Raw genomic sequence first — 13,655 nt, 5'->3', positions numbered from 1 at the left:
TTATCTTTGAAAAGCATTAAATGTCCAACTCTGAGCCACAGTTTCAGCTGTCCTCCATTACAACAGTGATTTCATCCCATCCATTGTCCATACCGCCTATCCTCATTAGGGTCGTGGACCTAATTTTAATACAGGTTGCCAGTCCATATAAGGGCACATATAGAGACAGACAATGATACATGCTCACATTCACACCTAGGGGCAATTTAGAGATCAATTAACCTGAGCATGTCTTTGGACTGGGAGGAACCCAGAGGGAACCCACGCTGACAGAGAGAACATGCAAACGCCACACAGAAGGACCGCCCAGACCGGGAATTGAACCCACATCCCTCTTGCTGTGAGGCGACAGTGCTAGCCACCACACCACCTTTCATACCTGCGTGTTCATTTAGCCAAAGTATTTATTATTATCCAGTAAGCACTAGACGAGTTATAAGTCATAAAAGTGTTATGTAAACCTTGGCATCAAAGATGCATATGTGTACTAAAATGCTCCTACGGTTGGGCTAAAAGACTAGTGGGGCAAGAAAAAGTCTTAATAGCTTTTAAAACTGTTTTAATATGAAGTAAATGAATATATCCTATATAAACAAATATGTATGAAAAAAAAACAGTACATAAAAATAGTAATCTAGTTCATATTACAAAAGTCAGGAAATATATTAAGCGTTATTAAATACAAACTATTCATTGCAATAGTTTTAAAGCAGTTTGAAATTTGATCACTTTGTACAAGGAGTGCAAAAATTAATGTCCTATCAGTGGACCTTCATATGCTGGTTAGTTCTTCTGGAGACTGAATGTATCGCGTACAGGGCGACACATGTGCCTCCGACACCAAGAGAGACTGTGCAAAAGTATATGAGAAAGAGACCAAAGCCAGAAGTCGGCGGGGACCGCCGTGAACTCCGGTCAGTAGTGGCCGAGCTCCTCTTGAGGAGGCGGGACGTGGTAACCGTCGTCCCCTGCGACGTAGGCGCCGATGCTGCTGCTGCTCTCGCTCCCCCAATCGTAATTGTCAGCAGCCAGACTGGAGGGTTGAATACAACAATGGCGTTTGGCTTCTCGTTCCCACTTCATGTACGGTAGTCTGGTGACCAGATCGCGGCGTTTACCTGGCTTGGATGTTCTGAGGCATGACGCTCCACGCCAGGTTGTCGTCGCTGTCATAACGCCGCGGGTTGTCGAAGAAATAAGCCCTGGAGGAGAAGACATGACCGGGGAGCCCCAAGCTCTAACAACACAAAGGGAAGACAGAGTAGTCTTATATTATAAGACCGTAAGACTGTATTTCACATCACCCACTTGGAGCGCAGCACCATTCCACACCTGTTGCCTCCTTTTTAACTTCGATACATACTGAAGGCCTCAGACAACAAGACAAACAGGCCCTCTCTGGAGTTGAACTACAGTATGATGCATCTGCTTTCCTATAAAGATTATTGTTATCTATATGTATTCATCCTGTGACCCCCAGGGAGTATTCCCGACCCCCCCACGGTCTTCGTGAGCTCACCCTGTCTAGGTCTGGCTGCCGAACTCTGAAGAAGAAGACCATGAGCGAGGTGGGGAGCAGCTCCCACACGAACAAGATCACCCCGAAGACGATGTAGCCGGCGTCACCCAGAGTCGCCCGCAAATCCGCCTGAAAAACAGAATGCCACACGTTGACTCTTGAACCGCTCTTTGACCCATAGACGGCTGTATCTTCTAATCGCTGTCCTCACCAACGATCAATAAGGACAAGAAACAAAACAAAAAACAGTCTTTCAGTTTTCTCCCACGCAAGCCGAGACTCTCATGGATCAGACTGAACTGATGCTGGATGAAGACGAACAAAAAGAAGCCTTCTCTTTGAAAAGGCATCTGGCAACCAAAGAACGGAAACATTTCTTAAGCACTGGCAAAAGTGGTGCAACTATGTCACAGATAAATGACCTGACTGTATTTCTTTACTCTATAGAAAATGATTGTTTTTGTTTCTTTATTTGTATATGCGTTTGTTTGTTTGTTTTTTTACTTCTCTTTATACATAGAATCTGAAAAATTTAAATATGTGTATGAGATTCTGAACACTAATAAAATATAAATTTTAAAAAACAAAAAAACATTTGATGCCAGTCTAAGAAAGAAAGCAACACCAAACTGGAAAAATGTAATTCACTGTGATATATATTTATAATATCCCTGGCTGGTGACAAAGTTTGACTGAGCTTAAAGCCTCCAGACTTTGGAACCTTTTCCATTAAGTTCTTTCTTGAACTTTAAATAATCAATAATAATAAAGTTTTTGTTAAATACCTATAAAAAAAAAAAGAAGAAGAAAAAAAACCGAAAAGGCATCTGGCGGCTCACCTGGTCAGAAACGTTGTACCAGTCGTAGTCAAAGGAGTTGATGCTCTTGTTTGAGAGTCCCAGGACGACCAGATTGTAGCAGGCTCTGGAAGAGTACAGGAGGATGACGATGGCTCCGATGACTGTCACCTGGCACACTGATGTCCCCTGCACAGGTAATGGCAAGTTGATAACAAATTACCATCTAAATGAGAACTTTGTGAAAGCAGTCCTTCACAAGAAGGGCACAGAGTTGCTAGGAAACAATCACTATGTACAACGCATAAATGATAGGAAGTAGTGCATCTTCACACAAGGCTGCCCAACACACAACTCACAAGTCACTTCTATTCCATTGATCCCAGAGGGTGTAACGACAGCTCTCTGTGCCACACAGGACAGGGATAGTTCTAAAGTCTTACTTTGGATTCCAGGTAAATGTTTGCCAGGGACATCTTAGCGACCTTGTAAAGACACAAGGAGAGGGAGATGGCACACAGGACGAAGAGCGAGTCGTTGATGGCGACCCTCACGAGCACGATGGTGTGGGCTTCTGCAGAGGACATCCTCACCAGCAGGGCACACACTAAGTTTACCACTAAAAACACCAGGCTAATGAACAGGAAGAGCAGGTACAGCGGCAGCCTGAGGATCAGGAAAAAATAGTATCAACCTCAAAAATGTATTTCGAAATCCTTCAGCCCAAAAAAAAAAAAAAATTCCTGGCAAAAATAAATCATAGACGGATATAATTTAAATGGTAAAGGGCATTGAATTGCGGTCGGATCTTACCTGTATCTCAAAAGCTCTGGTGCATATTTAGACTTTGCCTTGAAAACAACCTGTGAAAAGACATCCGTTACTGTCACGCTATTCAGGCTAAACTACCACTTCTGTATTCTCAAAGGAGAAAAGATATATATTCTTATGAAACAGGAACCATGCAGTTGAAAACAGCAGACTTCTGAGAATTGGATGCATAGTGTTCACACAGCACAGGGGTCCTATAATAGTGTTCACACAGCACAGGGGTCCTATAATAGTGTTCACACAGCACAGGGGTTCTATAATAGTGTTCACACAGCACAGGGGCTGTGCAATATGGTCAATATTTATACTCGTTTCATGTTCATTAAGACATGTTTGATGGTAATTAAAAACACCCTGAAATCATAATGAATGTCTGGATGTAAGGACAATCTGTAGACATACCCTGTCCCAGGACCTCACCACGGATCAGGAAAAACTCCTCATATATATATATATATACACTACCGTTCAAAAGTTTGGGATCACCCAGACAATTTCGTGTTTTCCATGAAAACTCACACTTTTATATATCAAATGAGTTGCAAAATGTATAGAAAATATAGTCAAGACATTGACAAGGTTAGAAATAATTATTTGTATTTGAAGTATTAATTTTTTTCTTCAAACTTTGCTTTCGTCAAAGAATGCTCCTTTTGCAGCAATTACAGCATTGCAGACCTTTGGCATTCTAGCTGTTAATTTGTTGAGGTAATCTGTTGAAATGTCACCCCACGCTTCCTGAAGCACCTGCCACAAGTTGGATTGGCTTGATGGGCACTTCTTGCGGACCATACGGTCAAGCTGCTCCCACAACAGCTCAATGGGGTTGAGATCTGGTGACTGTGCTGGCCACTCCATTACAGACAGCATACCAGCTGCCTGCTTCTTCCCTCAATAGTTCTTGCACAATTTGGAGGTGTGCTTTGGGTCATTGTCCTGTTGGAGGAAATTGGCTCCAATCAAGCGCTGCCCACAGGGTATGGCATGGCGTTGCAAAATGGAGTGATAGCCTTCCTTATTTAAAATCCCTTTTACCTGGTACAAATCTCCCACTTTACCAGCACCAAAGCAGCCCCAGACCATCACATTACCTCCACCATGCTTGACAGATGGTGTCAGGCACTCTTCCAGCATCTTTTCACCTGTTCTGCGTCTCACAAATGTTCTTCTGTGTGATCCAAACACCTCAAACTTGGATTCATCTGTCCAGAACACCTTGTTCCAATCTTCCTCTGTCCAATGCCTGTGTTCTTTTGCCCATACCAATCTTTTCTTTTTATTGGCCAGTCTCAGATATGGCTTTTTCTTTGCCACTCTGCCTAGAAGGCCAGCATCCCGGAGTCGCCTCTTCACTGTCGACATTGACACTGGCGTTTTGCGGGTACCATTTAAAGAAGCTGCCAGTTGAGGACCTGTGAGGCGTCTATTTCTCAAACTAGAGACTCTAATGTACTTGTCTTCTTGCTGAGTTGTGCACCGGGGCCTCCCACTTCTCTCTCTGCTCTGGTTAGAGCCCGTTTGTGCTGTTCTCTGAAGAGAGTAGTACACACCGCTGTAGGAAATTTTCAGTTTCTTTGCAATTTCTCGCATGGAATAGCCTTCATTTCTAAGAACAAGAATAGACTGGCGAGTTTCACATGAAACTTCTTTTTTTCTGGCCATTTTGAGAGTTATCGAACCCACAAATGTGATGCTCCAGATAATCAACTAGCTCAAAGGAAGGCCAGTTTTATAGCTTCTCTCATCAGCAAAACAGTTTTCAGCTGTGCTAACATAATTGCACAAGGGTTTTCTAATCATCCATTAGTCTTCTAAGGCGATTAGCAAACACAATGTAGCCTACCATTAGAACACTGGAGTGATAGTTGCTGGAAATGGGCCTCTATACACCTCTGGAGATATTTCATTAGAAACCAGACGTTTCCACCTAGAATAGTCATTTACCACATTAACAATGTATAGAGTGTATTTCTGATCTTCATTGAAAAAAACAATGCTTTTCTTTGAAAAATAAGGACATTTCTAAGTGATCCCAAACTTTTGAACGGTAGTGTATATATATATATATCGTATGAGTACAGATTGTAAAGCCCTCTTAGGCAAATTTATAATTTGTGATATCGGGCTGTTCAAAATAAACTGAATTGAATGTAATTGAATATAGCATATTTGACTCACCTGTGCCAGATAAAGGTTCATGAGGCTGAGTGTGAAGAACTGGAGGCAGACGGGGAAGCAGTACAGCAGCCAGAAGGGGAACGGGCCCAACGTGTTGGCTGTGACAAAGTTGTCGAAGTAGAAGGAGAAGAGCACGGCGCGCAGGGCCGACCACAGCAGGCACAGCGACAGGAACGCAGTCTGGTAGCTGAAGCGCTTGTGTCGGTAGCGCAGCACCAGCCAGAGCTGCGCGTAGACGAAGATGAAGAGGAGAGAGTAGAAGACGGTGTAGGCCACAGTCAGGCCCAATGTGACGTAGGGGGGCACGGCCGGACTCAAGGTTGGCAGAGACATGTCCATCGGCGACGGCTCCTTCTCCCCCACCGGGGCCTCCATGAACCTGCTCTCCCTGCCCGGGGGAGGAGCGGAGCGGCTCTGCCTGTGTTGGCCGCCGGTCTCTGGCTTCGCAGAGCCGCGGCCAAAGAAACGAAAAATAAGATAGAGAAAGATTTAAGTAGTAATGCTGTAAATGTGGCTGTCAAGTGGAGGGAGAGGAGAAAAGCACGGGGAAGAAAACAAGGCGAACTTCCTGCTGCGGAGCCACAGACAGCCAGAGAGCGAGGCACATGATCGGTGATGAGAATGAGCCGTTCGTCAGGCACGGCAGCCGGCAGGAAGCTGCTGAGAGCCGCCTGCAGCCCGGAGCTCAGCGCGAGAGGAGGACCAGCCTGCGCCCCTCCCCCTCGCGCTCACTACGTGCCGCTACGCATCAGCTGACGCACGCTCCTGTACCTTTAACCCTGTGATAGGGCTTCCCACCGCGGCGCTGATCCGAAGAGAGCTTCTCAGATTTACCTTCATTTTTATCAGGGTGCATGAAAAAATATCACATCCCAAATCATCATCATCATCATCATCATCATCATCATCATCATCATCATCAACACTTAAGTTCATAAACAATCTGTTGAACTTATTCACGAGCTGTATTGTTGCAGAAAAATACAGTTACAGTGTTAAATAATCAAAGTTCACGATGTCATTATTAATTGTATTAAATGCAAGTTCCAAGTTCATTAAAATAAAATGTGTTTAAGAAACTAAATACTGAAATACTATATTAGAACTGCAGATAAAAACACAACAAAAAGCAGTGGTAATTGTAACGTTAAATTATAATTGGAGATGTGTGTGGTCGCAATGTTCTTGGTTCTCAGTGTCTTTTCGTGTAAACTTTTAAATAAAGGCAAAAAAAAGGAAGAACCCAAAGACCGAAGTTTGCATTATCTTCACATGTATATTAAGTACACATATCCCTAATCATCAAATTGTTCACATTAAAGTTTTACTATAGCTTTGTATTACTGTGTTTATCACAATGTAGTTGCGACAAAATGAACCTGGAGTCCAGTGGGTCAAAGTTGGTTGAGAGGGAGCGACCAGAACATGGGGCAGTCCTGGTCCACTTTGTAATCCAGCCTTGACATGATGTTTAATGGTCAAATATTGGTCACCTTAATGCAGCAGAAGTCAACACATTCACACATTTGGACAACAATCGTACAAATTCAGATCAGTAGCATTTGTAATTGAATCCATCTCTGCCTGTGAACTAGCAGGGTTTGTTTTCTTGGACTTTAGAAAGCTCCTCCAATTGTAGTAAGTGGTAAGTTCTCCTCATGAAAAATAAACTGTTCCCAATGTGTAAAATCACCAGAGTTCCCATTTAATTAAAACTTCAGGACTGTTTAGAGAAGCAGCATTTGGTTTATGATCCGGAAGACGTCTAATCGGCACTCAAATCTCAGTGAAGCTTGTTCTGGTTAGTAGTAGCTGTGTTTTGTTTTGTTTCACAGGGCTGGGGCATGTGAACATGAGGAAGGCCAATGATGGAAGACACTCCAGCTCACCTTTGACTGCTGTAAAACGTTAATCTTTTTAACCACGCAGGCGCCACACCAGGCAGGATGCTGTCAGCTCCAGCACCTCCCTCTTTGTAAAGCCACATTATTAAATGTCCTTTAAAACGTTTGCCTCTGTGTTATATGGACAAATTCATTCAATTACAGAATTGTGTACTTCCTTATACGTCTTTGTTGTTCAGTAAACACACATTATAAATAATGACTCTGTAAGCTAAATATTTCGTCCAAATATGTGAAAATATACAAAACATTTAATGTGTTGTTTGTTCTCAGTTTCCCCAGTCCAGCTCCAACTCTTTAAATCAGCCACTTCTCCAGTTTTGTCGGCGTATACAAAAATAAAACAAAAAAGAGTGGTGACGAAAAATGGCAGTTCAGCCTGATTATCAAGCCGATCAGATCCAAGTGCACTGCTGGTTCCCAGGCAACACGCTCACAGGAAACAGACTCACTCAAACACATCACTGGCCCAGAGGAAAATATCCCATCAGCCACCGAGTGTCCAACAAGGGCCCTATGTGCATCATCTACGTGCAGTGAACATTGACAGATAGTGTATTTATATGCAGACATGTTTTGCTGTTTGGGGGACTATTTTTAGTTTGGTGCAGAGAAGCGATGTTGGCAAGTTCTGCTGTTCTTAAAGATCTGTTCACTGTGTTGATAACATTTCAAACAAATTGGTCCTCACTATTCAACATCTTTGTTGAAGAATAAAATAATCAAATACATATACACCTATGGTGTTGATGTTCCTACTGTATGTATATGTGTCTGTATTAATCTCTGAAAACATTTTAATTCTCTAGAGAATATATTCAGAAACCACAAATGCAAACTGCATAAACGATCATTTCAACTGTCTAAATTGGAAAGGATGGGAGGGATTCAAAGTGGGAGAAATAATGTGACATTGAATAAGAAGAGGCAAAAAGAAAGAAATGACGATCAACCGAAATAAATATACAATGTTTTAATTTATTTTATATATGGTCTTTTTTCCGTGGCAGTGTGTATTGCATGTAAGAAATGTGGTACACAATTAACAATTGTTACATTTTAAAAAGTGAAATGCAGGGTGCACCATGCTCCCATCTCGTTCTTCCCCTGGTGGTTGGCTGAGCGTTAGTTGAGGAAGCGCTTGATTTGATATGTAGCAGAGCATCTTAAATGTCAATATTGCTGACGATCATGCTCATTTAATTGTGGAAGCCAACATCGAGATTGAGATTAAAACTAGATTAATTGTGCAGCCCTAGTTGAACCAGTTATCTTTTCCGAAGTCGCGACGTTCATTGACAATGCTTCGCAGGCTAGCCTCGGAGCTAACTCGTCATGTGCGCGAGTGGGCCCAGACATTTGTGTAACTTGGAACTGGTTTAAACATAATTAGTTGGAATGCTTCAGCAGCCCAACTATTGTTCTTGTCTTCTTTATTTAAACTTTTTTTTATTATTCTATTTATTCCGTACCTTTTTTGTCCCTCTTCTAGTCCTTTATATATTCAGCTATTTAAACCTTTCAAATATAAAAGAAATTCAGCTTCTTCAGGAATAGAGGGGAAAGACTTTTCATATTTAAAATGTTTAAAATGTTTGTATCTTTAAATACTTTAATGTTATTTTTAATTCATCAGATCCTATGGAGAAAATCTTCAACTTTAAAAAGCTTACAGTATCTTCATATTTTCAGCAAATTCAGCTATTTTCTTTTTTTTATGTTCACATAGCCTTCAGCTATTACTGTATATTTTCAAATATTTGTTATACTTTCAAATTTCCAAATGATTAATTTCTTTATGGAATAAAAAATGAATGGGATCCAATGGTGGAAATCTTAAAATCCGCTTAAACTTTTTCAACTTTAAAAGCTTACAATATCGGCATACATTCAGCTAAAGAAACAATTCCACCTTTAAAATGTTGGCAAACTTGTTAGCTATAACTTTATAATTCAGCTATTTTTGATAACTCTTATAGTTATTTAACTGTCCCCGTTTTAGTTTGATGTGTTAGCCACACCATCTACATTTATTGCGAAATGTTCTAGTTTTATCTTTCTTCTCTCTCTCAATTTATTTATTTATTTATTTTTCTCTCTGTCTGACTTTTTCCCTCTCCTATTTCTTGGATTGTGATTCATATCTTTGAATATTTAGACGATAGAGTTTTTCTTTTCTTTTCCAGTTATATATATTTCCACTGCCAGGATGTTCAGCTGTTCATGTCAATGTGTTTGTGCTTCAACGCTTTCAGCAAGAAGTTTTCCTTTTTTAGAATTTCGAGCAATTTTTAGCTATTTTCAGATGTTGTCTTTTTTATTTCAGCTTAAGAATTTCAAATGTTAGCATTCAAACGCATTTTCAGCTGTAAATGCATTTTCTAGTTACAGTAATAAAACCTTGGTTTAAATACAAAACAGTATTCTGCACCGAATAAAGAATAATTAATAAGAAAAGTTCTGCTAAAATGCCGATATACAGTAACAGTATATTCTATATAAAAAAATATATATAAACTATATATTTTTTCTCCCTACGCAACGAGTAAAAGTATACTTTTACTCGTTGCGTAGGAAAAAAAAGACAAAATAAATTATCAAATTTTAAATATCATATCATAAAATTACTGAAATCATTTATTCAGAAGGGTTGGTCATTATTGATGGTTTATGCTTTGAGATACTTAAAACAAAGTAACCTTCTCAATGTCGGGCTATAATCTAGCCACGGATACTGACTATACAACTTTGCCTAAAACCGTAACTTCTTGTACTGAATTTGCTGTACTTGGATGAATTTAAAAAATAATGCCTTAATGAATAAATGTATACCCTATATATGTATTTATTTCGAAAATTACTTAGAATAATATGGTAATAGGTTCTGTAACGCCCTGTTCTGTGTCTCCTCCGTGTGTCTTGATAGTTCATTCCCTGCACCTGCCCTCAGCCACTCCTCTGTCTCTCTGATTGTTGATACACCTGTTTTCCCTCATATATTGTCCCAGTCTTCCCTTGTGCCCTGTCGGATTTCTGTCTTCAGCAGTGTCACTTGTTCCCATCTTGGTCGTTTCCTGTCATTTTTCTCAGTGTTCAACCTTTTTCCTCGAGTAAAGAGTTTTTGTTTCTATTTAAACTGAAGTCCTGCCTGTCTTTTCTCTGCATCTGAGCCTCACTCTGTGACAGGTTCAGATTTTATGGAACAGCCTTGATTTTTTAATTCAACATCACATAATTTACTATCCAAAAGTGCTGACATGAGATCAGATTCCCCGAATGTCCTTCAGTTTAATTGTTAATGCATGGTAATTATTAATAAAATCCCATGAGAAGACCACCTGAAGGCCTGATAGTCCAGCTGCTGCTTCCTCAACCTGCACAACATCTGAACTGAGTTTACTGAATGCATTTTAAAAAGATGCAGGTTTGCACTGTGTGGGTAGTCAGCCTGCTAACGTCACTAGCTAACGTTCACTATTTGGATATCTCTTTTCTTTGTTGGTGGCATTTTCCAATACAAAGCACAACAGGGTCAACAATATCAATGCTGAGACCAAATGAAATACTAATATGAGGCTTTAATATTTCCTGACGTATTTAGTAGCTTACCGTGACTACTGCCAGCTCTCTTTCTGCAAGTCACGATTGACGAAGTGTTTCTTACTTTATTTGTATTGTCATTGCAGACCTTATAGGGTTAATCCTGTCACTGTTTGATAGACAAAGAGAACAACCAATTAGAGGTACTGAAGTTGACATGTGACAAATATAGTTTGACCTTTGGATAAAGAGAGTTCCACTGAAACCAAGTGATGCCCCACGTTCTTTTATTCCTCCGTACTTATATTCCCGTTAATACTGGGTATACAGCCAGGATCGCTGTATACATTCCACATCTGATAACAGGGACAATTGTGTCTTTCCCAAAACTTTGGCTATGGACCATTTACGCCCTTGACTGAACTGCCTCCTCCATTTCCTCGCCTTATCCATCACCACTTTTTCACTGAGCTCCAATCAACTGTGAATTATCCTGACGTGCCTGTCACTTCTTCAACTCCAACAAGGCCTCAGGTTTATCATTACATCCTCCCCGGTTGGCGTGGTTCTGCAATACTCCACATCGCAACTTCTCAAACTCAACAACTTCTCTGCTCCTCCGTTCATCTCAGCCATCAACACATTGGACCCCTCCCTCTGGTCAGCTGAGCGCATCACGACAATCTCCACGAGCGGTTGCTTATTGCCTCCATCCCCATACCTGTCCAAATTCATCCACATCTCAAAATTGCTTTGTTTGCTGCACTGCTCTCTGGAACGTCTTCCCCATCAGGTCAGACTCCCACCCTTTTTTCATTAAGCCAGCTCTCAAAACCCACCTCTTCAAACCAGCCTTTACCTGCTAACCCCTGCACCCGACCCTCCACTATATGACTCATTCCGCATAGCGTCTCCATTTTTTCCCTTAATTTTGTACCCGAAATGTTCTGTTTTGTTGTTGTTGTTGCTCCTTGTCTTTCTATTTAAACACTAATAAACCCAATAAGTTTCACAGCAATATGGTCATTATATATATTGTCCTGAGGATGGTGCAAGAGAGTAGCTTCACCAAAGTGTACACACAACTCTCGTCCTTTGTGGTGCCTTATGTCAAGTTATGTCATACGCATGTATGTGAGACATCAGCAGTTTGACAAAATGTATTTGGATTTCTTCATTTAAGAACACAACTTTACAGGGGCACTTTTGGCAATCGTACACACAATGAAAGGATCCATGATGCACAATCTGTAATTTCAGTTTTTATATCTCTCTTTTTGCGTCAGACCATTACCTTCCAGAGCTGACACACAGGATGGACATTGGAAAAGGTCAGGGGGGTTACCAAAAACACTATTGTCAATTATTCTCATCTGGGGATCATGATTGTCCATAGTCAATCTAGTGGGGAATATTGTCTTCCATTCAGAGGTAATTTGTTATCTAATTTCATTTTTAAAGCACATTGTTATGGCTCAACGTTTTGGTAAAAAATATTTTCAGCTGATGATACCATCAAACCAAAGGTCAGAGGTCCCAACAAATCAATAGGAATCCCAGGACCTCACATCGGATCAGGAAAAACTCACAACAAATAGAAAAAACCTTTTCACAAGGATAAAAGGGAAGAAACCTTCAGGAGAGCAACAGAGGAGGATCCCTCTCCCCGGATGGACAGAAGCAATAGACGTCATGTGTACAGAAGGAAACATTACAGAGTAACAACACATTCAATGAACTAGAACGGGCACTCGGTAGAGCGCATACCTTCGCATATCACAAGATTGGGCATTGAATTATGAACATTTTGGCATTAGTTGCATGCCAATTGGACAAAAATGTATCGTGCTATGGTAAAAAAAGAGTTTGACCTTTCCATGACCTTGACCTTTGACCCGATTGATCCCAAAATCTAATCAAATGGTCCCCGGATAATAACCAATCATCCCACCAAATTTCATGCGATTCAAGAACATTTTGACCTGTTTATGACCTTTGACCTTGACCTTTGACCCGATCGATCCCAACATCTAGTCAACTGGTCCCCGGATAATAAACAATCATCCCACCAAATTTCATGCGATTCGGTTCAATACTTTTTGAGTTCTGCGAAAGATTTTGACCTGTTCATGACCTTTGACCTTTGACGCGATCGATCCCAAAATCTAATCAACTGGTCCCCGGATAATAAACAATCATCCCACCAAATTTCATGCGATTCGGTTCAATACTTTTTGAGTTCTGCGAAAGATTTTGACCTGTTCATGACATTTGACCTTTGACCTTTGACCCGATCGATCCCAAAATCTAATCAACTGGTCCCCGGATAATAAACAATCATCCCACCAAATTTCATGTGATTCGGTTCAATACTTTTTGAGTTTTGCGAATAACACGCATACAAATAAATAAATAAATAAATAAATAACTAAATAAATACACGGCGATCAAAACATAACCTTCCGGCATTTTCAATGCGAAGGTAATAAATAAATACACGGCGATCAAAACATAACCTTCCGCATTTTCAATGCGAAGGTAATAAGACAGTGTCATGGACCACGATCCAGACCTCCACTGGAGTCCAGTCTGATAGCCCCAGCAGGGTGCCTCAAATGGTTAGTGTATGGTACAGTGCTCTGTGATATTTTCCTTTACATAATGTTTCAATCAAACCGGCCATGGGGCTCTGTTGCTGGTAACTAGTCCATGCTCTGATGACCCCTTGGCCCATGTCCAGATCTGCTAAAACAGTCCAGTGTTGTCCCTCTGGAGACTCTTGGACTTCCCACCCAGTGGCCCCTGTGTTTTACAGTTAATTATCATCCAAATGGCTACTCTCTGCTGTTTTGTCAATAATAAAACACTGAGCTGCAAGTCAGGGTT

The 13,655-nt window shown here is 40.9% G+C and overlaps 1 protein-coding gene across 1 annotated transcript; it reads right to left on the bottom strand.

The window, feature by feature from the left end:
* Positions 1-542: 542 nt before the first annotated feature.
* Positions 543-6,009, bottom strand: gpr137ba (G protein-coupled receptor 137Ba). The gene is made up of 7 exons (XM_056435529.1): positions 5,326-6,009; positions 3,130-3,179; positions 2,760-2,982; positions 2,359-2,505; positions 1,520-1,648; positions 1,119-1,237; positions 543-1,033 (listed from the first exon to the last, which is right to left on the bottom strand). Exons 1-7 carry the CDS (start codon positions 5,698-5,700, stop codon positions 916-918), a joined length of 1,161 nt encoding a protein of 386 aa, XP_056291504.1. The 5' UTR covers positions 5,701-6,009; the 3' UTR covers positions 543-915.
* Between the last annotated feature and the right edge of the window lie 7,646 nt (positions 6,010-13,655).

Source organism: Pseudoliparis swirei, chromosome 17 (genome assembly GCF_029220125.1).
Source record: "Pseudoliparis swirei isolate HS2019 ecotype Mariana Trench chromosome 17, NWPU_hadal_v1, whole genome shotgun sequence".
Taxonomy (NCBI): domain Eukaryota; kingdom Metazoa; phylum Chordata; class Actinopteri; order Perciformes; family Liparidae; genus Pseudoliparis; species Pseudoliparis swirei.
Note: the sequence above shows the minus strand (reverse complement) of the source record. Positions and strands in the feature narration are given on the sequence as shown.